This window comes from Dama dama, chromosome X (assembly GCF_033118175.1).
Source record: "Dama dama isolate Ldn47 chromosome X, ASM3311817v1, whole genome shotgun sequence".
Taxonomy (NCBI): Eukaryota; Metazoa; Chordata; class Mammalia; order Artiodactyla; family Cervidae; genus Dama; species Dama dama.
In genome coordinates, this window is record NC_083714.1 from 13,824,285 (window position 1) to 13,850,029 (window position 25,745).

Consider the following 25,745-nt stretch of genomic DNA (forward strand, 5'->3'; position numbering starts at 1 on the left):
GGCTTAAAGTCTTAGCATCTATTTCCTCATTTGTCAAAGAAGGCCATGAATAGTAACTACTTCTTGGGTGGTGACAGATGAGCGATGATCCATGTGAATCTCTTAGCATGAAACCTCACATAGACTAAGTAATCAATAGGTATTAATAATAATAGAATTATCCTTGTTCTGATGCTTTACCATATGTGTACTTACTTCACTGTTAGACTTAGGATCCCAGGGAAGGAATATTGCATTTACACAGATAAGTAGAATTTCAGAATGAAAACTGCCTTCAGATAAGTAACGCCTTTTATTAGGTGCCTTACAGATGGAGCCTTTGGCCAACTTCCTGAAATTCGCAGGAAGAAAGTTTTGGAGCCTCTGCAGTTGTGTGGCTCTATTTGGTTCAGAACAAGGAAGTGGGAAACCACCAGTTGCAACCAGGAAGTTATCTTCCTGCCCACAGGCCAAGCCAGCTAAGCCTTCCTGTTGTACTTGTTTGTTTTCCTTTACTTGTTTTTTATTTTCAAACTTTTATTCTGAAAATTTTCAAGCATATTGGATGGTGAACAGTATGCCAAAGACGGGTATGACCTCCACCTAGATTCAGTGATTTTGTCATGTTTTCTGATAAGCACGTTAAAAGATGTTAAGATTTTAACTGCATTCCCTGCTATGTGACAGGCTTGTGCTGTGGGGCCTCACACAGTGGGCAAAATGTATGCACTGTCAAACCAAGGGCTTATGAAAACAGAAGGTCAGAGTGTAATGACCCTAGGCTCTGGGGTGATGGAAATATATCTATTGTTTTTGTAATACAAATTACAGAAAGCAAATCTCAACATAGTTCCTGGATGAAGGGAAAAAAGTAGATCCAGACTTCCATCAACATGACAGTGTATAACTTCCTTCTAATATAGTCATATAATTGAATAATTTACAGCAGTGAAAAACAGACTACATGTGTCAGCACAGATAATTAGAAGAAGCCCTGTTGAATGAAATGTAATTTGCAGAAGGGGATGCATAGACACACAGAGTATATCATTTATCATTTATTTAATGACTAAACATAAAATAATAATATATATTGCTTGTGGATATATACAAGTTTCATAATATATAAAAACATCAGAATGACTCCCAGCACCTTCAGAATAAAGGCTCCATCTGGTTAAGGAATGGAAGAGATGGTATTCAGGAAGGTTAAATGAGACTTCAACCAAACCAATGATGTTCAAATTTATTAAAGTGAGATGCTGGACACAGAGGTTTTTATTATATTTATACCTTTCTGTATGTTGGGAGATTTTAGTGTTAAAACTAGAGTGAAAAAGCATTGTTTGAAAGGCTTAGAATCTTGAATCACTTTGTAGTTGTAAAAGCTGAGACTGGGAGAGTTCAGTGTTTTGCTTCTTATATATTTTTGAATTTTATTTAATTATCCCACAGTAGGGTTGGCTTTTTGGTGTACAGTTCTGTGAGATCTTTTTTCATTTTTTTATTATGATAAAATATACTTTAACATATGTAACATCTTAACCATTTTTACCTGTGTAGTTCAGTGGCATTAAGTACATTCATGTTGTTGTGCAAACACCACCACCATCCATCTCTAGAACTCTTTCATTTGGCAAAAACTGAAACTCTGCACCTGTTAAACAATGATTCCCAATACCTCCTATCCCCAGTCCCTGGCAACCAGCATTTCTGTCTTTACAATTTTGACTACTCTAGATAGATAGCTCATGTAAGTGAAGCATACAGAATTTGTTCTTTTGTGACCAACTTGTTTCACTTAGCATAATGTCCTCAAGGTTCATCCACCTTGTAGCATGTATCAGAATTTCTAAGACAAAATGGTCTTTCTTTGTATGTATATACCACATTGTTTATCCATTTACTTGTTGATGGACACTTCTTAAGTTGCTTCCATGTTTTAGCTATTGTAAATAATGCTGCAATGAACATGGGTATACAAATATCCCACAGAACCCCCGCGTTCAATTCTTTTGGGTGTATGCTCAGAATTGAAATTGCTGGATCATGTAATATTTCTATTTTTAATTTTTGAAAGAGCTGCCATACTCTTTTGCACAGCGCTATACCATTTTATAGTCCCACCAACAGTGTGTAAGAGTTCCAATTTGTCCATATCTTTGCCAACATTTGTTATTTTCTGTTTTTCATAGTAGCCATTCTAATGCAGGACTTCCCTGGTGGCTCAGACGGTAAAGCGTCTGCCTACAATGCGGGAGACCCAGGTTCAATCCCTGGGTTGGGAAGATCTCGTAGAGAAAGAAATGGCAACCCACTCCAGTACTCTTGCCTGGAAAATCCCATGAATGGAGAAGCCTGGTAGGCTACAGTCCATGGGGTTACAAGAGTCAGACATGACTGAGCGACTTCACTTTGACTTTCATTCTAATGGTGTAAGATAGTATCTTACTATGATTTTAATCTGCATTTCATTTTCTACTTTCCCTTGTGATTTCTTCTTTGTTGATTTTAAGAAAGTCTTTATTTTTACAAATTTGTAAATTTTCCCATTTTACAGTTGACTCTTGGATAACATGGTTTGTACTGCATGAGTCCACGTATACATGGATTTTTTTCAATAAATACTATAATACTACACAATTTTTTTTGCGGTTGGTTAGGTCTGTGGATATGAAACTTTGGTTACAGAGGGCCAACTATAGAGTTATATGCAGATTTCCATTGCATGGGGTATTGGTGCCCCTAACCCCACACCTCATATTGTTCAAGGGTCACCTGTACTTTTGTTAATGATTTCTAACTTTATCCTGTTATGGTTAGGGAAGATATTTTGTGTAATATCTATCTTTTAACATTTATTGAAATAGTTTGCCACCTGATCTATGGTCTATCCTGGAAAATAACCCACATGCACTTGAGAATAGAAATTTTGTTGTCAGGTAAAATAAAGTGTTTGTTATGAAAAAAAGTGTTTTGTCATAAAACACTTTACAAAACAAAGTGTTTGTTATAAAGTATATGTTTGTTAGATCTAGTTGGTTATTGTCTCGTTCAAGTCCTCAAATTTCTTTTCTTCTGTCTGACTATTCTATCTATTGTTGAGAGTAGAGTATTGAAGTCTACAACTCCTTTTGTAGAACTGTCTATTCCTTCTGTCAATTTGGTCAATTTTTGCTTCATATATTTTGATAGCCTTTTATCAGGTACATAAGTGTTTGTAATTGTCATGTCCTTGCTGTATTGAAACTTTTACTAGTAAGTAATGTTCTTCTTCATCTCTTGTAAACTCTTGATTTATAGCTTTTTTGTCTGATTTTATTATAACCACTTCTGCTCTCATTACCGTTTGCATGGAATATCTTTTTCCATCCTTTTACTTTCAACCTATTTCTGTCTTTGGATTTAAAGTACATTATCTTGTAGACAGCATATAGTTAGATCATATTTTTTTTATCCATTCCACCAATCTCTGTCTTTCATATAGATTCAATGCAATCCCTATCAAGCTACCAACGGTATTTTTCACAGAACTAGAACAAACAATTTCACAATTTGTATGGAAATACAAAAAACCTCGAATAGCCAAAGTAATCTTGAGAAAGAAGAATGGGACGGGAGGAATCAACCTGCCTGACTTCAGACTCTACTACAAAGCCACAGTCATCAAGACAGTATGGTACTGGCACAAAGACAGAAATATAGATCAATGGAACAGAATAGAAAGCCCAGAGATAAATCCACGAACCTATGGACACCTTATCTTTGACAAAGGAGGCAAGGATATACAATGGACAAAAGACAACCTCTTTAACAAGTGGTGCTGGGAAAACTGGTCAACCACTTGTAAAAGAATGAAACTAGAACACTTTCTAACACCATTTGGAGAGTTTAATCCATTTACATTTAAAGTTAATATTGATAAGCAGGGAGTTCTGTCACTTTGCTATTTGTTTTCTATATACTTTATAAGCTTTTGTCATGTATTTCTTCTGTTACTGTCCTCTTTTGTGTTTAGCTGATTTTTTTGGTAGTGTAACAGTTTAATACTTGTTTCCTTTTACATGTATTCTGCAACTATTGGGTTGGCCAAAAAGTTAATTTGGGTTTTTCCATAAGCTGTTATAGAAAAACCTGAATGAGTTTTTTTGGGAACCCAATATTTTCTTTGCGGTTATCATGAAGATTACATATAACATCCTAAATTTATTACTGTTTACATTGAATTTGTATTAGCTTAATTTCAATAATATACAAAAACTCTGCTCCTTTACAGTTTCATCACCACCCCTTTAAGTTAGAGATGTCACAAAATTATATCTCTATACAAATATGCCCCCAAACTTAATCATTTTACATGCATTAGTCTCTTAAATTATATAGGAAGCAAAATGTGGAATTATAAACCAAAATAATAGTAACACTAGCTTTTAAACTAATGTGTTTTATAGAAATGTATTACTCTACTAAATCATGTAGATAAAATTATTCTTTCAAACTGTTGTTATACTAATACCAGTTTTTATAATTACCCATGTCTTTCTTTATGAAGATATTTATTTCTTCATACAGCTTTGATTTACTGTCTGATATGTTCTTTCATTTCAGTCTGCAGGACTCCCTTTAGCATTTCTTGCAAGGCAGGTCAAGTCATAACAAACTCCCTCAGTATTTGCTTTTCTGGAAATGTCTTATTTTCCCTATTTTGAAGGCTAACATTGTTGGATACAGGATTCATGGTTGACAGGTTTTTTTTTTTCCTATTTAGCACTTTGAATATGTATCAGCCCATGCTTTCTGGCCTGCAAAGCTTCTGATGAAAAATCAAATTACAATATCAGTGTGGGTCTATTTCTGGACTGTTCTGTTTTGTTGACTGATATGGCTTTTCTTGGCCAGTACTGTATTGTTTTGATTACTATAATTTTATACGTGTGTGTGTGTGTTAGTCACTCAGTCGTGTCTGACTTTGCGACTCCACGGACTGTAGCCTGCCAGGCTTCTCTGTCCATGGAATTCTCCAGGCAGGAATACTGGAGTGGATTGCCATTCCCTTCTCCAGAGGAACTTTGCAACCTAGGGATCGAACCCTGGTCTCCTGCATCGCAGGCAGATTCTTTACCATTTGAGCTACAGGGAAGTCTATAATTTTGTATAGTAAGCCTTAAAATCAGGTAGTGATTCTTTCATCTTCTGCTTTTTCAAAATTATTCTAGCTTTTCTTTCTTTGCCCTTTCATATACATTTTAGAGTCAGTTTGCTTTTGTCTACAAAATATCCTTCTATGGTTTTGATTAGAATTGCTTTGAATCTATAGGTAATTTTGGTGAGAATTGATATCTTTTTTATGTTGAGCCTTTCAATCCTTGAATACAGTATGTCTTTATACATTTAGATTTCTAATTTCTTTAATCAGTCTTTTGTAGTTCTTAGCATATAGATTTTGTACATATATTATTAGATTTATACCCAAGTATTTCAGTTTTGGAAGAGATAATGTAAATAGTATATATTTTTAAAAATTTGATTTCCAGTTTTACTGTACTATTATGCAGAAATGTTTGTGTGTTGACCTTGCAATGCTTTAACTTAGCTAATTATATATTAGTTTTAGCAACTAACCTTGCTAATCATATATTAGTTTTAAAAACTTTTTTCTTGATTCCTTGGGATTTTCTACACATACAATAATTCTTTGAAAACAGGGACAGTATTATTCCTTTCCAATCTTTATTATTTTTGTTGTTTTACTGCACTGGGTAAGACTACTGGTATGATGTTGAATTGGAGTGCTAAAAATGGGCATCCTTGTCTTGATCCTGATGTTAATGGGGGGAGCATTCGATCTTTCATCATTTAGTATGATTTTGGGCATAACGTTTTTTAGATGTCCTTTGTCAGGTTGAGGAGTGCATGTGTGCTCAGTCATGTCCAACTTTTTGTGACCCCATGGACTGTAACCCACCAGGCTCCTCAGTCCATGGGATTTCCCAGGCAAGAACAGTGGAATGGGTTGCCATTTCCTACTCCAGGGCATCTTCCCTACCCAGAAATTGAATCTCCTGGGTAGGGAGGTCTCCTTGATCTCCTGCATGGGCAGGCAGATTCTTGATCAAGATCTCCTTGATCTCCTGCATGGGCAGGCAGATTCTTTTACCACTGAGCCACCTGGGAAGCCATCAGGTTGAGGAAGTTCCCTCCAATTGCTAGTTTATTGGTTTTTTTTTTTTTTATCATAAATAGGTGTTAAATGTTGACACATGCCTTTTTGTATGAATTGATATAATCATACACTTTTTATTCTTTACACTGTTAATTTGGTGAAATTCATTAATTGAATTTCACATATTGAATCAACCTTTCATTCTGAGGACAGACCCTTTTTGGTCGTGGAGTGGTGTTCTTTTTATATTGCTGCATTAGATTTGCTAACATTTTACTGAGGATGTTAGTGTTTGTGTTCATGAAGATTTTAGTTTATTTTTAATTTTCCTCTTTCTCCTCCTCCTCCCCCTCCTCCACTCAACATCCCCACCTGCCCTTGCACCCACTCCTCTCTTGTTTTGGTGATGGTGGTGGTTGTTCAGTCGCCAAGTCGTGGCTCACTCTTTGTGACCCCATGGACTGCAGCATGCCAGGCTCCTCTGTCCTCCGCTGTCTCCCAGAGTTCGCTCAAATTCTTGTCCATTGAGTTGCTGATGCTGTCTAACCATCTCATCCTCTGCTGCCCCCCTTCTCCTTTTGCTTTCAGTCTCTCCCAGCATCAAGGTCTTTTCCAGTGAGTCATCTTTTCACATTAGGTGGCCAAAGTATTGGAGCTTCAGCTTCAGCATCAGTTCTTCCAATGAATATTCAGAGTGGATTTACTTTAAGATTGACTGGTTTGAGCTCCTTGCAGTCCAAGGGACTCTCAAGAGTCTTCTCCTGCACCACAATTCAAAAGCATCAGTTCTTCGGTGCTATTTTTGGTATCTGAGTAATAATGACCTTGTAAAATGAGTTGAGGCATGCTTACTCCTTTTCAGTATTCTGAACCAGATTGTATAAATATCTGGTAGATTTGGTTACTGAAGCCATGTGAGTCTTATTCAGAATATTTTTAACTACACATTTTTATTGAGATATAATTGACATATAACATTATATAAGTTTCAAGTATATCATATAATGGTTCGGTATTTGTGTATATTGTGAAATGATCACCCTAGTAAGTCTGGTTAATATCCATCACCACACATAGTTCCTTTTTTTTTCCTTGTGACAAGAATTTTTAAGATTTGTCCTGTTAAGCAACTTTCAAATATCCAGTGCAGGAACTATAGTCACCATGGTGTACATTATATCACCATGACTTACCTGTTTTACAACTGGAAGTTTTGACCTCCTTCAACCGGTGTGCCCATCCTGCACTCCTAGCCTCTGGCAACTACCAGTCTGTTCTCCAAATCTATGAGTTTATTATTTTGTTTATTTGTTTGTTTTTAGATTCTCCATATAAGTGAGATCATGCAGTAATTTGTCTTTCTCTGCCTTATTTCACTTAGCATGATGCCCTCAAAGTTCATCCATGTTGTCACAAATAGCTTTCTTTTTTTGTGGCTGAATAATATTCCAGCGTGTGTGTGTACATAATTTCTTTAATAGAACTCTTCAGGTTATCTGTTTCATCTTTGGTGAGTTTTAGTGGCTTGTGGCTTTAGAGGAAATTCTCCATTTTATCTAAGTTGTTGAATTATGTGCATAGAAATATTTATAGTATATTCTTATTATCTTCTTAATTTCTGGGGGTCTGTAGTGATATCCCTTCTTTCCTTCCTGATATTGGTAGCTTTTGCATTCTCTCTTTTTATCCACGTCATACTGCCTAGAGGTTTCACAATTATATTGCATTTTTCAAAGATGAACTTTTGGTTTCATTGATTGTATTTGTTTTTACATTCATTGACTTCTGCCTTTATTATTTCATTCCTTCTGCTTGCTTTGGGATTATTGTGCTTTTCTTTCTCTGGGTTCTCAAGTTAGAATCTTGGTTTACTGCTTTGAGATTATACTTTTTTCCTAAAATAAGAATTTTCTGTTATAAGCATCTTACACATTTTCACATGTTGTATTTTAATGTATTTTAATTTTTTGTTCACTTCAAAATATTTTATAATTTCATTTGAGAATTCCTTTCTATAAATTTTCCTTTCCAGGCACTCTGTTCTATATCTTTAGATTCTTGGTTGTAATCAAGTGTTAAATTTAAATATACATCATCTCATGAGAATTTTGTAATAGCTTCATTTATTATGATTAATAATATGATATTCATTTACCTTGCTTCATTAAGGATTATAATAGTTATCATGTATTGAGTTCTTATTATGTCCTAGGTACTGTGTTGATCACTTTACATAGTCTTGCCACATCTATCAACAATTCTTTTAATTGGTGCTGTTATTAGCCCCATTTTATTACTGAGAAGACTGAATCACATATTTTTTCTTTATTTTTAAAAATCTTTTTATTATTTACTTATTCATTTGACTGTGCCATGGAGCATGTGGGATCTTAGTTTCCCAACTTAGGGCTTGAACATGTATCCCCTGTAGTGGAAGTGCAGAGTCTTAACCACTGGACCACCAGGGAAGTGCCTGAATCACATATCTTAAGTGGTTTGTCCAAAGTCACTCAGCCAGTAAGTGGTAGAGCTGGGATTTGAATGTAGGTATTACTTCCCTCTTGCCTGGAAAATCCCATGGACGGAGGAGCCTGGTATGCTGCAGTCCATGGGATCACTAAGAGTCGGACACGACTGAGCAACTTCACTTTCACTTTTCACTTTGATGCATTGGAGAAGGAAATGGCAACCCACTCCAGTGTTCTTGCCTGGAGAATCCCAGGGACGGGGGAGCCTGGTGGGCTTCCGTCTATGGGGTCGCACAGAGTCGGACACGACTGAAGTGAGTTAGCAGTAGCAGTAGTAGCATTACTTTCCTGGTGGCTCAGATGGTAAAACATCTGCCTACAATGCAGGAGACCCGGGTTCAATCCCTGGGTCGGGAAGATCTCCTGGAGAAGGAAATGGCAACCCACTCCATTATTCTTGCCTGGAAAATCCCTTGGATGGAGCAACCTGGTAGGCTACTCCATGGGGTTGCAAAGAGTCGGACATGATTGAGCAACTTCACTTTCTTTCACTTTTGATTCCAAACAAAGTTCTTAACCATTATACTACTTTTTGTCTAAATTTTCGATTTCTTGGCTTCTTAATAAGATTGTCAGCTTTCCTGAAGACAAATACTAGGTCTTAATTACATTGATCTCTTTTTCTCTGGGCTTCCCTGGTGGCTTAGACAGTAAAGAATCTGCCTGCAATGCAGGAAACCCAGGTTCGATCTCTGGGTCAGGAAGATCCCCTAGAAAAGGGAATGGCAGCCCACTCCAGTATTCTTGCCTGGGAAATCCCATGGACAGAGAAGCCTGGTGGGCTACAGTCCATGGGGTCGCAAAGAGTCAGACAAGACTTAGCAACTAAGCACATTTCTCTATAGTACCTGGGATGATATTAACACACAGTAATGGACTAATGGCTGTAGACAAAATTCAATGAAAGAACTGACGTGACAGAGAGTCAAACCCATGACAATCGCCATTTTACCCCAGGTTCTTACCAACTAAAATAACTTAGCATAGTATCCTACATAGAAACAAAAAAAGCTGGCAAAATATTTGTGACAATGGTAATGGCCAAGTGTTAGAGCCGGCCAGAAGGTTTGTAAATGTGACTGACCTGGGGTCCATCTCCAGTCTCTACTGTATGGTTCTGGCCTTCAATCTGTCCTTTTGCTCTCTTTTGACCTTTTTGTCACACTTTGAACTTTTATAACAGTTACGCTTTCCCCAATGGTTCATGATCCCTCTCCCCTTTTAATCTTGAGGCTTTTAGATGAACTCTTCACCATTTATTTAAGAAACGTATATCTGAGTCTTAATATATGCCATGCACTTTTAAAAAGCACTTTATATGTATCAACCACTTATAATTTTGTGAGTTGGTACTATTATTATTCCCATTGTACAGATGAGGGAACTGTCACTGGATGTTCTTTATTTTTTTCTGAATAATTTTGTTTATTTTATGTTTTGGCTCTGCTGGGTCTTCATTGCTGCATGGGCTTTTCTCTAGTTGTGGGCTTCTCATTGCAGTGGCTTTTCTCATTGCAAAGCACAGGCTCTGGGGCACCCCAGCTTCCGTAGTTGTGGTGCACGGGCTTAGTGGATCCAAGGCATGTGGGATATTCCCGGATCACAGATTAAACCTGTGTCTCTTGCATTGGCTGGCAGATTCTTTACCACTGAACCACCAGGGAAGCACTCTCACTGGCTTTTCTAATGGTTCATTATCCATTTCCAGTATCCAGTAGGTATCTGGGAGGCAGGCTGGAGGTGGTACATAGCAAAACCAAAGTCTTTGACTCTGATCAGGCAATCATTTACCTGTTGGATTGTGCCCTGGGTCTGTAGAAGGCAGTGCAGCTGGGTAGTTGGGCCAGCTTTGCCACAGAATACATAAGGACTTCTGTTGCTCTTAGGAATGATCTTCCCTGCCCCATGGTCTCCTGTCTGGCACGCACACACACCACACACAACATTTGTAATGTTCATATCATGGATTTGAAGTGCAGGATATAGCAGCAGAAACATAGCCTGGGAACTTGATGAAATCTGAATGTGACCTCTCCCTCTGCCCCTTATTATCTCTTTGATCTTGGGCAAGTAACTTAATCACTTGGTGCTTTGGTTTTCTCAGCTATGAAGTTGAAAATGGTACTCATTATAATAAAAACCATGAAGATTCAATGAGATGATGTATTTGAATATTTAGTCCAATGATTGGCACATGAAATTGCTCAATATATTGATGCATTAGATATTTTTTAAATTAGTGACATGTAAGACCTTTTTCTATATTAAGGATAATTCACCTTTTGGCCTGTATGTAGCTTGTGGAATTGAATTTTGAGGACTCAGAACAAGACTTGTCTTTATCTAGGTTGTTTATTTTGAATCTTGATGTTGACTTTTATCTTCTTTATCTTTGGCCATTCATGGGCCTTTGGGATTAGTTCCATCATACTCAGGATTTAAGTTTTGGTGCCTTGTGTAAATGACATTCTTTTAAGGCCAGTGGCAAAGCCTGGTACTAGAGGTCAGCTTTACCTCTACTATCAGTGAGATTTTTTTCTCTGCCAGGGTGAGTGTTTTTGCTGTGCCTGTCACTTAGGAGTGTCCAGGGGCAGAGTTGGGCGTGTGTTACTTCACCCCCTTAACAGCCGCAGAATGGCTGTTAAGGACCCCTGCTCCAGGCATTGAGGCTTGAGCCAGAGTTTTCACCAGTTTCTGAGAGTATGAGGTGCCTCCTAGAAAGACTCTGTTTTAAAAAATGTACCAATCCAGGGGGGCAGGAGTGACATTGCATTGATGTGCCTCCTCCCTTTTATGGACCAAGCTAAGCCCTCTTAAACTGTAGGACTGCTGGTCTGGCATGGCCTAACAGCAAGCTCCTGACAGTTATCCCCTGAAAGCTCATTAAACCTGGAGCAGGGGATGAAGAAGGTGGTACGAGAGACCCCTGAAAGCACAAGGAAGGAAAGTGGCACACCGCTAACTCTTTACTTGAGGTCATATTTGCAGTGGAGGAAGGGAGGCGGGCTCTGGTGCAAGATAGCGAGGTGGACATTCGAGTTCAGAGTCAGATGAACCTGGGTTTTCATTGTGACTCTGCTGCCCTATGGCGCTGATGAAGTCACTTCACCTTTCTGAGCCAGGTTTCCTCATCCACAAAATGTGACGAATACTTGTATTCATCTCATAAAATTGCTGTAAAAACTCAGTTGGAGAGTTTACCTAAAGCAATTACTTTGATACTTGCCTGGGATATGTTAAGTGCACATCACCATCATCACAGCATTGCCAGCAACAAGCAGCTGAAAGAAACAGACTGGGGGAAACCAAAAGCAGCCTTGGTTGGGGCTTGTGTGGTCCCCACACAAGTGGGGACAAGTCCCCCTTGGGGACTCCTTACGACATGGTCTCTTAGTCTTAGGCACAGGTCCGTGAGTTCCAAGAGAAGAGCTCATGTTCTTCTAGGTCCCAGTCAGGGCATAAGAGAGATCCTAGTTATCGTGAGACTGCTGTGAGTGTCTGTGTGTGTGTGAGCTCGCAAGAGTGAGCCTGAGGTCCAGAAGCCACGTTGACTCAGTGGTGGTTGTACGTGACCCATCAAATTAGCTTTTCTGCAGGAGGAACAGATTGTCATTCTTTGCTTCTCCCTCAGTCATCAGGGACCACTTGCCTTGAATGATGAGGGAAGTTGCTTCAGCCTATTTCCACAGCTCACACAGGTGGAGTTTGTTCCTGACCTGCTTGTTCTTGACTTATAAAGGGTTCCTAGCATGTGTTTTAACAAGTCTGGATTTGGGAAACAGGATCACTACCCAGTGCTGGAGACCAGTGGTTTTCTCCTTTTCTTTTTTGTTTTGCTTTCTAGTCACAGAACCCAGTATGTAAAATAGACAAAAGAAAGCTTGGAAGGCTGCCACTTCCACCCCAAAGGTGTTTCTAAGAAAGCGAGGGAGCCCATTTGCGAAACACTGAAGTTGTCTTCCTGGGTTGTATTTGCTACCCTTTTCCTGCCTAGGTCTCTGTTTGGGGAGAAGGATTGGACCTGGCTGTGTAAATAAGCAACCTGGCTCTGAGAAATAGGTCTCTACTATAATAACACACTCGTGTAATAACACCTGGCTCCCGCAGTGCCCCTTTGTTAGGCTGTCTGAGCCACAGCAGTTGGAGCTGAGATTGGGACGGACCGAATGTTTAGGGAGCCCAGAGCTAATTATGCAATGAAGTGTTGTAACCAAAGCCTGTTCACCAAGCGTTTAGGGGATTTTGAGGCGGCACTGGTGCTCTTCAGAACATTTCAGCTAATGCAAAATGTGCTGCTTTTCATTTATTACGCATGTGTGCCAACTCCAGTGTTCTGTTTCACTCACACAACCTCTTGTATACATGCTCTCCCATCTGGCATGGCATGACCTGACACATTTTTGTCTGCCTCTGCATCACAGTCAGAGTATGACCTGCACTTTATCTTTTTTCCTCTCCAGGCTACAGATGCACATGTTGAATGGAGCTCTTCTTGCTCTGCTATTTCCTGTGGTGAATACGCGTCTGGTAAGTGGTCCCTTCTAGAAATATACCAGCAACATACAAAATGGTATTTGCTTGCTCCTATGTTATCCAGTGCTTGTCCTCATCCTTAGGTCATGTCCTCATGTGAGTTTTTATTTTTTTAATCTTTTTTATTAAAGTATAGGTGATTGGGAATATTAGTTTCAGATGTATAGCATAGTGATTCAATGTTTTTAATAGGTTAAGCTCCATTTAAAGTTATCATGAAATATTGGCTATATTCTCTGTGCTATGCAATATATCCTTTTAGCTTATTTATATTGATCATGGTAATTTCTACCTTTGACCCCTCTGTGTAAGTTTTTACATGTCTACACATTCATTGTTGAGATTTGATGCAACCCTGTTTGGATGTAATGGAGCTTGATGAGGGTGAGAGTACGGTATGGAACTCGGGGGCTTTAGTAAGGGTTTAGGCCAGAACCAGAACAGATCAGAAAAGCCTACAGAAGCTTTTGGAAGGGTTTGGTGAAGAGAAAGGAGGCCCCACCCATTCAACCAAAGCTTCCAGGTGTTCTAAGGGCCTCCAGTGTGGATTCAGCCACATTAGTCCAGAATAATCTACTGGGGAGCCTCAAAGGCAGCCTGCTTTGCCAGAGACGCCTTTGGGCAAGAATTAGATTTCTTCCCTGTTGTCCCAAACCCACAGAGAAGTCTGGCCCACACATCCCCCCAGTGGCTAGCAGGTAAAACCCCACTGTGGCAGGTGGCTGGGTGCTAAACCAGTACAGAGAGAAGTGGGAGTATAGGGCTTGAGTGGCCAGGCCCTGTCCTTAGACTCCCATATGTGTGGCTGCAGAGGGATTAGCAGGCTGGCTGAGAAAACTCAGGGCAAGAACTCACACGTGAAATACTTCCTACTGCTTTCTGTTTTCATGACTTAAATTTGCCTCATGTGTTAGTATCACAGTTTAAATCTCAAAATGATAATCATTCCTCTTTGGATAGCATTTCATAGTTTACAAGGTCATTTCAAATAACAGTTGTGGGAGGTAGCTATTAAGTTGTGTGAGGGCCAAGTATTATAGCCTCTTGTTATAGAGGAAGAAACTGGCGTTCAGAGAGTCCGTCAGTAGAAATTCTTTTCTTTCGTCTGTCCCTCTTTTGTCCTTCCTTCCTTCCTTCCCTCTCGTTCCCCCTCTCCCCCTTTCCGCTTCTTCCCCTCTCTAATGGCAGATTTGTTATTCTATTTGTTATGACCCCCAGTACTTTCTAAATAAATGTCAAGCTTTAGTCAGCCAGCTTATCAAGAATGTCCAAGTAACTTTCCTTAACATCGAAATTTCTTTGATGAACTCTGTGTTAACTAGCGATTCCAGTCACTCTGGTAAATAATCTCGTATTCCTTTTCAAAAATAAAAGCTCAGGATGGTGGCTCTGTTTGCATATGTCTTGACAATTGGCTTTGGTCTGGTTACTTTAAATGGCTGGGACCCCTCCTAGGCTACCCTGACCTTCAGGACTTTTTACTTTGCAACCCCTTATTTGAGCTCAGATTGACAAAATAAGGCACAGGAAGGTAGGCAACTCTGTAAGCCTGATGATCTAATTAGGCAGGAAGTCAATTCTGGACATTTTTTGCCCTTTCTTCCTTCTTGGCCCTTGATGCTTTTTAATCCTCTTTTTCCTATAATGAGGAAACAAGGAAAATAGAATGAGCTAATTGGTGTGTATACCAGTAATACAAACGTGTATACACTCATATATAAAGACAGTGAGGGAGTTAGAGGAAATTTCCACAGTCAGCTAAAGGATGTGGATCATCAGTGAATTTCCACGTGGTCTTCTGCTCTATGCCTTGTTGGCACTGGGGCTTGCAGCCCAGCTAAAGAATGTCCAGCTCCAAGTTCCTCCTGGTTCTTGATCTTAGAAGCTGACACCTTAGAAGAAAGAAGATTTATTCCAATGGCCCATATTACAAGTAAGTACTCTTCACTACCAGGATTTCAGAGTAGGTCTCTTTCTGACTTCAGATGAAGTGCCTTAAGGGCAATTTCACTTTTGTTTCTTGGAGGGAAGGAGGGGAAATGTATCATGGAACTATTATTTGATTATCAGAGAGGTGAAAGCTTGTCTGAGCTAATCTTCTAGAGAGGAAACTTGTTCTTAGTCGCTCAGTTGTGTCCGACTCTTTGCAACCCCATGGACTGTAACAGCCTGCCAGGCTCCTCTGTCCCTGGGGATTTTCCAGGCAAGAATACCAGAGAGGGTTGTTGCCATGCCCTGCTCCAGGGGATCTTCCCAACCCAGGGATCTAACCCAGGTCTCCTGCATTGCAGACAGATTCTTTACCATCTGAGCCACCAGGGAAGCCCAGAGAGGTAACTTAGATGGATAAATGACTTGCCTAAGAAGCCAAGGTGGATGCCCCTAGAACCCAGGTCTCCTAACTCAGACTTCAGAGCCCTTTTCCTTTGTTTGATTGACATATAGGGTGAGTTTGAATATGAATGCTAGTGAATTAAGACGCTGGAGATGCTACTTAGCTTCTCTCCAAGTAGAAGAGTTGGGTCATAGGCTTCTTTGATAAGTTGATGAGGACTATAGAGCCTCTTCCCAGATGTGCGAAGACAAGTTTGCATACAATTTCAGGAGGGACACAGACCGCCACCTCCTGCCCCTTTCTCCCAGAAGCCCATCCATGGATTCCTTGTTGAGATCCCCCAGCCCCAGCTGTCAGTAAGTAGTCCATGGCTTGGAGAATAGATAAACTGCCTAGTAGCTCCTTGTATAGCCAGTGGTTTTTCAGTCTGATTGTGATGGGGTTCCTTATCTATACACATGACTTTGCAGACAATGTTTCAGGCTAAACCACCTCCTGGAAAGTGCAAGCCAAGACCTGGGAGCTAAGCAAGGTGCCCATGGAACTTGGTTACATATTAGCTTTTCGGTTACAGCTCTTACCTTGTAGAGCTGTTGATCTGATCCTCAGAATGAGGCACGGGACCCAAGCTGCGTTCCAACCCTGAGCCTTTTACCCTCAAATGTCCATGACAACTTCTTATGAAGTATTCTGAGCAAGGGAGAAAAGAAACTGCAAACTGTGACAGCCCCTTCTCCAACCAAAGCCTCTAGCCTGGCCTATATTTATGTTTGCAGCCATCTGTCTTCTACTAGAACAATAAGGAGACGAATGATAATGATTCTTTTCATCAAGTTCCTTTCTTCATCAAGGCTCAAAGCCTCTAGCATATTATTATCTCATTATCAAAAATTGCCCCTTATTGTGTAGCCATGTTGATCTGTTACATTAGTTCCTGTTTTCCTCCTTTACCACCCCTCCCCTTTTACCCAGTTCCTGTTCTCTGTTAGATGGTTCTCTTGAATGTTCCTAACAGACTGAGTGCAAGAGGTTAGTAATGATTTTTTCCATTCCTGGGGCGGCTGCTCCTTATCCACCATCATGTTTTTGGGATGTAACTGCCACCGGCACACCTTGTACCCATGTGTGCTGCTGCGAACACTTTGCTGTCACGGATGCAAATCGGCTTAAGAATCTTACTCTTTGCTAATTGGTGCATTGAAACGTGCTAATTGACCTAGAAAAGTTATTTCTGTGAGTGGCAAATTGAGCTATTTTAAAAAGTTATAGTTTGGGTTTTGGACTTGAACTAGGGACAGAATGTCCCTTTGCTTTCTCGACAGTACTTAAAATAGAAAAAGCTTGTTTTCAAAAGAGGCCTTAGCTTTCTGAAGAATTGATTCAGGCAAAATTGTGCCTCAACCTTCTACAAAGGCCAGTGTGTTTCTGATAAGATGAATGCAAAGTGTATGGGGACATGGAGGGTGTTGAGAAGGCCTGGGGTTCCACCAAATTCTAGGCACTGGCCTAGAATAGGTCTAATTACTGCCTGTATTTTGAGATTAATCTTTGAGAGTCTTACAGAATGCCAGCCCAGCCATACCAGTCAGTCCAAATTTTTATTGAGCACATTTTTTGTTAAATATTGTGCTATATGCTTCAGGAGATGCAGAAGCAGCCAGAGTTCATTCCCAGCCCTCAAGGAACTTGTGGTTTAGTTAGAAGGATAAGGCACAAATGCCTTAGACATGATTGCGATATTAGAGTCAAAATCTTGAGAAAGGAGAATTGCAAGGCAATACAGGCTTAATCGCTAAATTGTAATTGTTTCAAGATCTACAAAAATGGGAAGAGGATTAATATCAGTATTTATTGAGCATCTAATGTGAATGTGTGCCAGGTAATTTATGGATATTCTTATTAAATTCTCACAAGAACCTGATTTTACCTGTGAGGAAACTGAGGTTTCGAGATGATAAATGACTTGCTCAGAGTTACATGATTTGTAAGTACTAAAACTAAGTCTAAAGACTTTGAGCTCTAATGCACTGCGTCCCAAAGAGGTCATTGAATGAGGTGGTCCAGAAATGCTCCATGCAGAAGTAAAGCCTGAGCCAAGCCTTGAAGGGCTATTAGAATGTGCATGCAAATTGCAGAGGAAGGTGACAGTTCAACTAAGGGACCAGAGGTATGGAGGTAGGAAATAGTAGACTCTCCTTGACAGTCTAAAGAGCAGGATGGAGAGTCATGATCTCCAGTTTGTATATACTTACTGGCCACTTACTGGCCAATCACCAGAAGACATCCTGTGACACTGCTTCTGTCACGCCTTTTAGCCCTTGGAGTGTTTTGATTTTATGTGTACTTACTTACGTTTTCCACCACCACTAAGAGTTCTTACAGGGAGACGGAGCTTTTCAACCACAAAATCTTTCACAAATACAAATATGTCACCCTAGTAGAGTTATTGAGAATATAGCTCAGGGATCTGATTTTCCAGGTTCATACCCTGACTGTGCTGCGTGTGAATGAGAGGGAGGGAGAAAGGGAACTTGGCTAAGTTACTTAACTTGAATGGGCTTCCATGCTCTCGTCTATGATATGGAGGTGATCATAGTGCCTCCCTCCTAAAGCTGCTCTGAGGATAAATCAGTTACTATGTGTAAAGCATGTAGCACAGCACCTGGCAGATGGGAGGTCCTCCATCAGCATTAGTTGTTAATTATTAGTCTTTGATCTTCACAGAAACCCTGTGAAAGATGGGTATTAGTGTTACTGTACCAGGTTCATTTGCCCAGTGTGCAGGAAGCCAAATGCTGAGATGCTGAGGTTTGCCCTACAAGGCAGCCAAGCAAGGAGAACCAATCTCAAATCCACCTCCCCCAAGTTGAGGGGTTTAGGTTATTTATGGGACAAGGAAGCAGGGTGGTCTGAGGCCTGGGGAAAGATGGTTGGAGGCAAGAAGGCGGTGAAGTAATCAGTGTTCTGTGCAAGTATAGCTGAGTTACATACTTCTTCTTGAGATGCATGTTCAGAAAAATGGTGACCTTAGCATGATCTGAGGATGGAGTTTTTGGCCCTCTGACATCAAAAGGTAATCCATCAGATACTCTCAGTCCCAGCTGAATGGTGAATGGTTGATGGTCTTGACCACTTTGAAATGGGCTAGACTAGCTCCATGTTCCTGAAAAAAACAACTGAAGCAACCATTACTATAATGTCAGAGCTGTTATCTATAGGGGGTGGCTAAAGGAGTCTTGTGATATGTTGTCTAAGCTTGGATCTTCCCGACCCAAGGATCGAACCCATGTCTCCTGCATTGGCAGGCGGATTCTTTACCACTGAGCCATCTGGTTAGCACTGCCATTTAACAGATTAAACCTTAGAAAGTTTACATAACTTGCTCAGAGACACACAAGAATTGACAGAACTGGCCTGAGAACGTCTGTCTTTCTGACATGAAAGCTCAAGGGTTTCCTTCCACCTCTTTCCTGATTATTTTATTTGATTTTCAAGTATTAAGCCAAGTCAAGTTTTTGTGTAAATTTTATACAATATCCATTAGAGATTCTTTTGGAGGACTGATTATACTTTCAGGATTTTTTTAAAAATATATGCTCCTTGAAAAAAACATTTAATCAGACTAGTATAAAGAGAAAGCCAATCTTTTTTTTTTTTTTTTTTGAAAGCCAATCTTTAAACCTTATCAATTTTCAATCCTGTCTCCCCAGGGGTAAGTTGTGTTAACTGTTTGTATATGTTTCCACATTTTTCTTTTGCCCATAAGTGCAGATGGAGATGTTCACATTTCTGGGGTTGTTGGTTGGTTTGGTTGTAGGTTTCTTGTGCAATCGGCATTGAACTATAACCATTCCTCCAGTGTATTTTCCTTTAACCTAATTGTAGAATCTGTAATCTCTTCAGGTGTGGACGTAGCTCATTGTTTTCCAATAACTGCTAAGCACTCCATAGTTTGGTTGAAGTGTATATTCAGCCTGTTGCCAGGCTCCCAGGCTTGCATCATAACTAGTGTCTGTGGGCAAGGGTAGTGTCTTTTGTGGTATCTGCTCTATGCAGGACACCCAGCACATGGTGGTATCCACAGATAGAATAAATGAATTAGCCCATCAACCTGAGCCTCTGTATTGCAGAGAAATTTCAGGGATCTTTTGCACACATGTCCAGGACGATGTCTTAGGTGTGATACCGGAGGGATGAGAGATATTTTTCCCAAGTGAATTAATTTTAAACCACTTAAAATAATGCTGTTTTCCTGATGACAGCAAAAGACATATTTAGTGATGAAAATTTGTGAAATACAGGAAAGTAGGAATAAAAAATAAGTACCATCAATGCAAAAGGGCTTATTTTTCAACATATTAAAAAAAAGAAAAACACCAAAAAGCATGAGGCTTTTGTGCCTCTGTCCTTGCAATTGTGTAAATGTTTTCTTTACAAAAGTAATATCTTCATAATAGCAAATAAAGAAAATACAGAAATATACTGAAATAGGATCATTGAATAGTTGATAGATGTTCATATTGTTTGCAGCGTATTCTCAAAGTCTTCTCGTCTCTGTGTGCTTGTTAAGAGTTAGTATAATGTAGTGGTCAGGTAGCCTGACTCTGGAGTGAGCAGATCCTTGCTTTTATGGCTGGCTCGTCTGTCTTTATCCATGTGATCATGAGTAAATTACACACTTCGGTGACCTTGTTTTCTAATCTGTAGATGGGTGCTTGAACAAATGGAGATACGTGGGGTAAGCACTTAGTCCAGTGCCTGGCACACCGTAAGTGTTTAATTAAGTGTCAGATGCTCTTGTTACTGCTACTCCAAATAGATGTCGAACTGGGCTCCTATTGGCCTGTGCTATTTGATGTTAGCCTTCAGGGCCTTGGCTCCAGCTCCCTGGTTGGGTGATGGTGATGTGAAGAGGGCTTTGTTTCTTTTTTTTTTTTCATTTATTTTTATTAGTTGGAGGCTAATTACTTTACAATATTGTAGTGGTTTTTGAGGGCTATGTTTCTGAATTAGCTTTGCCGAGTGAGATTAAAATTCCCTGGCTGGATTTCTTTTCCACATTGACTAGCAGCACCTTTGTGTGTGTGTGTGTGTTTCCCAGACAGACTGTTAGATTAGGGAACTGGCCAACTCTCTCTCTACTCCCTCCTAACAGGTGAATTAGGCCCACTCCTGGTGTTTCTTCCCATTTGAATGAAATGTCGAGACCTCTGAGTTTTTCAGTAACACCCAAGCCCCCCACTCTCAGGGAGAGTGGCAGCCATGAATGAGAATGACAGCAGCCTCTTTGCCTCCAGAGTTTAATAGTTCTTTGCACTAGTTCTGTTTTCTGAAAATGCGATTAGAAGACACAGCCTCTGACTCTTCCACCCAATATTTCTCCCTCGTCCTCGAGCCACTCCCCCAAGCCATGTTTCTTTTTTGTTTTTTTAGATCAAGCAGGCAAGATTTATTGAGCAAGTCATAAGCAGTACAGTCTCGGGTGGTCAGCAGTGTTTCTTCATGCAGTCAAAGCCTTATCTAGCAGGCAAGTCCTGTTTCCCCAGTCTGTGTGGATCAGTGGTTCTCAGCCCTGACTGCACCCTAGAAGCAACAGAGCCAATTTCAAAATGTAAGCATTTTCCAGAAGCACCCCAGGCAATTCCAGTGTGCAGGCGGGGCAGCACTGCTTAGGGCCCTGCCTGGTCTCATGCTGTCGCTGACCACTGACGTTGGGGCTTTGACTGAGTTAGTTTCATTCCCATCAAGCATCAGTTTCCCCATTTGTCAAATGGTCTTAGTGATATCTGCTCTGTCTACCTCACAGATACGTTTTTGAAGAAAAGGTAGCAGATAACAGAAGACAACAGAAGAATTAGCAAAGAACTTTGAACATTTAAAAGCACTCCACAAAGAGGCAATGAATCCTTGCGTCTTTCTTTCTCCCTGTAGTCATTTTTTTGAGGGGAGGTGTTAATTGAGATAAAATCTACATAATGCAAGTTTATCCATTTGAAGTGTACAATTCAGTGTCTAATTCAGTGCATTACAGAGTTGTACAACCATTGCCACTAATTTTAGAATATTTTCGTCATTCTCCCCCACCCCCACCAAAAGCATTAGTAATGTCTCTCTACTCCTCCCCTCCATAGACCCTGGCAACCACTCATCTCCTTTCTGTCCCTATGGATTTGCTTGTTCTAGATATCTCATGTAAATGGAATCATATCATATGTAGCCTTTTCTGATTGACTTATTTCACTTAGCATAAAGTTTTCAAGTTCATCCAGATTACTTTATTCCTTTTTATGACTGAATAATAATATTCCTTTGTACAGTATACCACATTTTTTAGAAATTGAAGTATACTGTATCTACAATGTTGTGCCAGCTTCAAGTATACAGCACAGTGATTTAGTTTGTCAGATTCTCTTCCCTTATTGTGGGCATTACAAAATACTGAGTATAGTTCCCTGTGCTATATTGTAGGTCTTTGTTGGTTATCTTATATTTTGTTTATCCATTCACGCATTGATGGACGTTTGGGTTGTTTCCACCTTTTGGCCATTGTGAATAGTGATGCTGTGAATGGTTGTGTAAAGACATCTGCTTGACTGGGCTTCCCTATTGGCTCAGACGGTAAAGAATCTGGCTGCAATGCAGGAGACTTGGGTTCTGTTCGTGGGTCGGAAAGATCCCCTGAAGAAGGAAATGGCTACCCACTCCAGTATTCTTGCCTGGAGAATTTCATGGACAGAGGAGCCTGGTGGGGTACAGTCTTGACTGCTTTGGGGTACATACCTAGAAGTGAAATTTCTGGGTCATATGGTAACTCCATGTTTAAATAACCTTTTGAGGAACTGCCAGATATCTTTCCAAAGTGGCTTCCCTGTTTTTTATTCCTACTAGCAATGTATGAGGGTTCTGGTTTTGCTGCCTCCTTGCCAACAATTGTTATTACCTGATTTTTTCCCCATAATAACCATTTGGGAAGGTGTGAAAGGGTATATCCCTGTGGTTTTGATTTGTATTTCCCTGATAACTAATGATGTTGAACACCCTTTCATGTACTTATTGGCCATTTTTATGTCTTCTTAGGGGAAATGGCTTTTCAAATCCTTTCCCATGTTTAAATTGGGTTATGTGTTTTTTATTGTTCAATTGTGATAGTTCTTATGTGTTGGGATAGTAGACCCTTATCTGGTATATGACTTGAAATATTTTCCCTTATCTTTTGGGTTGTCTTTGCATTTTATTGATAGCATCCTTTAAAATACAAAATCTTTAAACACTAATGAAGTCTAATTTGTCTTTGACTGCTTGTGCTTTTGGTGTTATGTCTAAGACAGTAGTATCTAATCAAGTTCATGAGGTCTTAGGAATATCTTCTAAGAATTTCATGGTATTAGATCTTGCATTTAGGACTTTTTATATATCATGTGAAGAAGGGGTCCAAATTCATTTTGTTGATGTGGATATCCAGTTGTCCCAGCATTATTTGTTGAAAAGACTCTTCCCTGTTGAAATGTCTTGATGAAGTGAAGGTGACTCAGTCGTGTCCGACTCTTTGTGACCTCATGGACTATTCAGTCCATGGAATTCTCCAGGCCAGAATACTGGAGTGGATAGCCTTTCCCTTCTCCAGGGGATCTTCCCAACCCAGGTATTGAACCCAGGTCTCCCACATTGCAGGCGGATTCTTTACCAGCTGAGCCACTTGGAACTCTTATCAAAAATCAATCAAATAGGGTTTATTTCTAGACCATCAGTTTTATTCCATTAATGTATATATCTGTCCTTATGCTGGCACCACACTGTCTTGATGATCACTGTAGCTTTGTAGAATGTTTTGAAAGTGAGAAGTGTGTCATTCAAATTTGTTATTTTGTTTCAAGATAGTTTTGGCCATTCTGGGGCCCTTGTATTTCCATATGAATTTCAGGATCATCTTTTAATTTGTTGCAAAACAGCCAGCTGGGATGCTGATAGGGGTTGCCTTGACTATAGAGTAATTGCAGGGATATTGTCATTTTAACAGTATTAAGTATTTCAATCTATGAACACAGGATGTCTATCTATGTATTTAGGTCTTCTTTAATTTTTTTTCAGTGACATTTTGTTAGTTTCTTGGAATATAGATTTTGTACTTTTTTGGGTTAAATGTATTCCTACGTATTTTATTCTTTTTGATGGCTCTGCAAATGGAATTGTTTTCTTAATTTCATCTTCAGATTGCTCATTACAGTATAGTTCATTTTTCTGTATCGATCTTATAACCTTTCAGAACTTTTTTATTACTGCTAATAACTTGTGTGTGTGTGTGTTATTTTTTAAGATTTTCTGTAGATAAGGTTGTGTTGTCTATGGATAGAGACAGTTTAACTTCTACTTTCCAATCTGGATGCCTTGTGTTTCTTTTTCATGGCCAATTGCCCTGGCTACAACTTCCAGTACAGTGTTATGTAGAAGTGGCGAGAGTGGACATCCTTGTCTTATTTCTCACCTTAGGGGAAAAGCATGCAATCTTTCATCATTGAGTATGACTTTAGCTGTGAGTTTTTCGCATATGCCCTTATCAAGTTGAGGAAGTTCCTTTAGTAACTTTTAATAAATATCTGTCCTTGGGGAACCGAGGGTAGTAGAGTTTTTTAATGTTGAGATACTTAGTCATTCACAGTTTAGAATTGCTTATGGTGAGAAATGTCTTTCCAAAGAAGGCATTGTAATGCTTCAGGGTTTAAAGTCATCTACATGCAAATTAAAGAAAGGAATCTTAAGCATGTTTAAAAGAACAGTCAAAGCTTATAGAATTTCTTTTTTTAATTATTTTTTTATTGAAGGATAATTGCTTTACAGAATTTTGCTGTTTTCTGTCAAACCTCAACATGAGTCAGCCATAGGTATACATATATCCCCTCCCTTTTGAATCTCCCTCCCCATGCTACCCCTTTAGGTTGATACAGAGCCCCTGTTTGACTTTCCTGAGCCATTCAGCAAATTCCCATTGGCTATCTGTTTTACATATGGTAATGTAAGTTTCCACGTTACTCTTTCCATATATGTCACCATCTCCTCCCCTCTCCCCATGTCCATAAGTCTATTCTCTATGTCTGTTTCTCCATTGTTGCCCTGTAATAAATTCTTGAGTACCATTTTTCTAGATTCCATATATATGCATTAGAATACGGTATTTAACTTTCTCTTTCTGACTCACTTCACTCTGTATAGTAGGTTCTAGGTTCATCCACCTCATTAGAACTGACTCAAATACATTGCTTTTTATGGCTGAGTAATAGTCCATTGTGTATATGTACCACGACTTCTTTATCCACTCATCTGTCGATGGACATCTAGGTTTCTTCCATGTTCTAGCTATTGTTAATAGTGCTGCAGTGAAGAATGGGGTACATATTTCTCTTTTCAATTTTGGTTTCCTCAGGGTATATGCCTAGGAGTGGGATTGCTGGGTTATATGGTGGTTTTATTCCTAATTTTTTAAGGAATCTCTATACCGTGTTCCATAGTGGCTGTATCAGTTTACATTCCCACCAACAGTGCAAGAGCATTCCCTTTTCTCCACACCCTTTCCAGCATTTATTGTTTGTAGACATTTTGATGAGGGCCATTCTGACCGGGGTGAGGTGATATCTCATTGCAGTTTTGATTTGCATTTCTCTAATAATGAGTGCAAAGAGTCAGACACGATGGAGTGACTGAACTGAACTGAACTGAATAATGAGTGATGTTGAGCATCTCTTCATGTGTTTGTTAGCCATCTGTATGTCTTCTTTGGAGAAATGTCTGTTTAGGTCTTTTTCCTACTTTTTGATTGGGTTGTTTGTTTTTCTGGCATTGAGTTGTATGAGCTGCTTGTATATTTTAGAAATTAATCCTTTGTCAGTTGTTTCATTTGCTATTATTTTCTCCCATTCTGAGGGTTGTCTTTTCACCTTGCTTATAGTTTCCTTTGCTGTGCAAAAGCCTTTAAGTTTAATCAGGTCCCACTTGTTTACTTTTGTTTTTATTTCCATTACTTTAGGAGGTGGGTCATAGAGGGTCTTTTTTTGATTTTGTCATCGAGTGTTCTGCCTATGTTTTCCTCTAAGAGTTTTATAGTTTCTGGTCTTACATATAGGTCTATAATCCATTTCGAGTTTATATTTGTGTATGGTGTTAGGAAGTGTTCTAATTTCATTCTTTTACATGTAGCTGTCCAGTTTTTCCAGCA

General features: G+C 39.5%; 1 protein-coding gene and 1 non-coding gene across 12 annotated transcripts in view; both read left to right on the plus strand.

Annotated features, from left to right (window-relative positions):
- The window catches only part of TMEM164 (transmembrane protein 164), a 171,361-nt gene that overhangs the window by 82,387 nt on the left and 63,229 nt on the right, over positions 1-25,745 (plus strand). For all 11 annotated transcript variants that reach the window (XM_061137179.1, XM_061137173.1, XM_061137180.1 and 8 more), the window contains one exon: positions 13,131-13,197. In XM_061137179.1, the coding sequence (XP_060993162.1) occupies positions 13,138-13,197 (60 nt within the window). In that variant the 5' untranslated portion in view covers positions 13,131-13,137. The remainder of the gene's footprint in view (positions 1-13,130; positions 13,198-25,745) is intronic.
- Positions 2,196-2,267, plus strand: TRNAC-ACA (transfer RNA cysteine (anticodon ACA)). The gene has a single exon. It is a non-coding gene; the product is annotated as a tRNA-Cys (tRNA).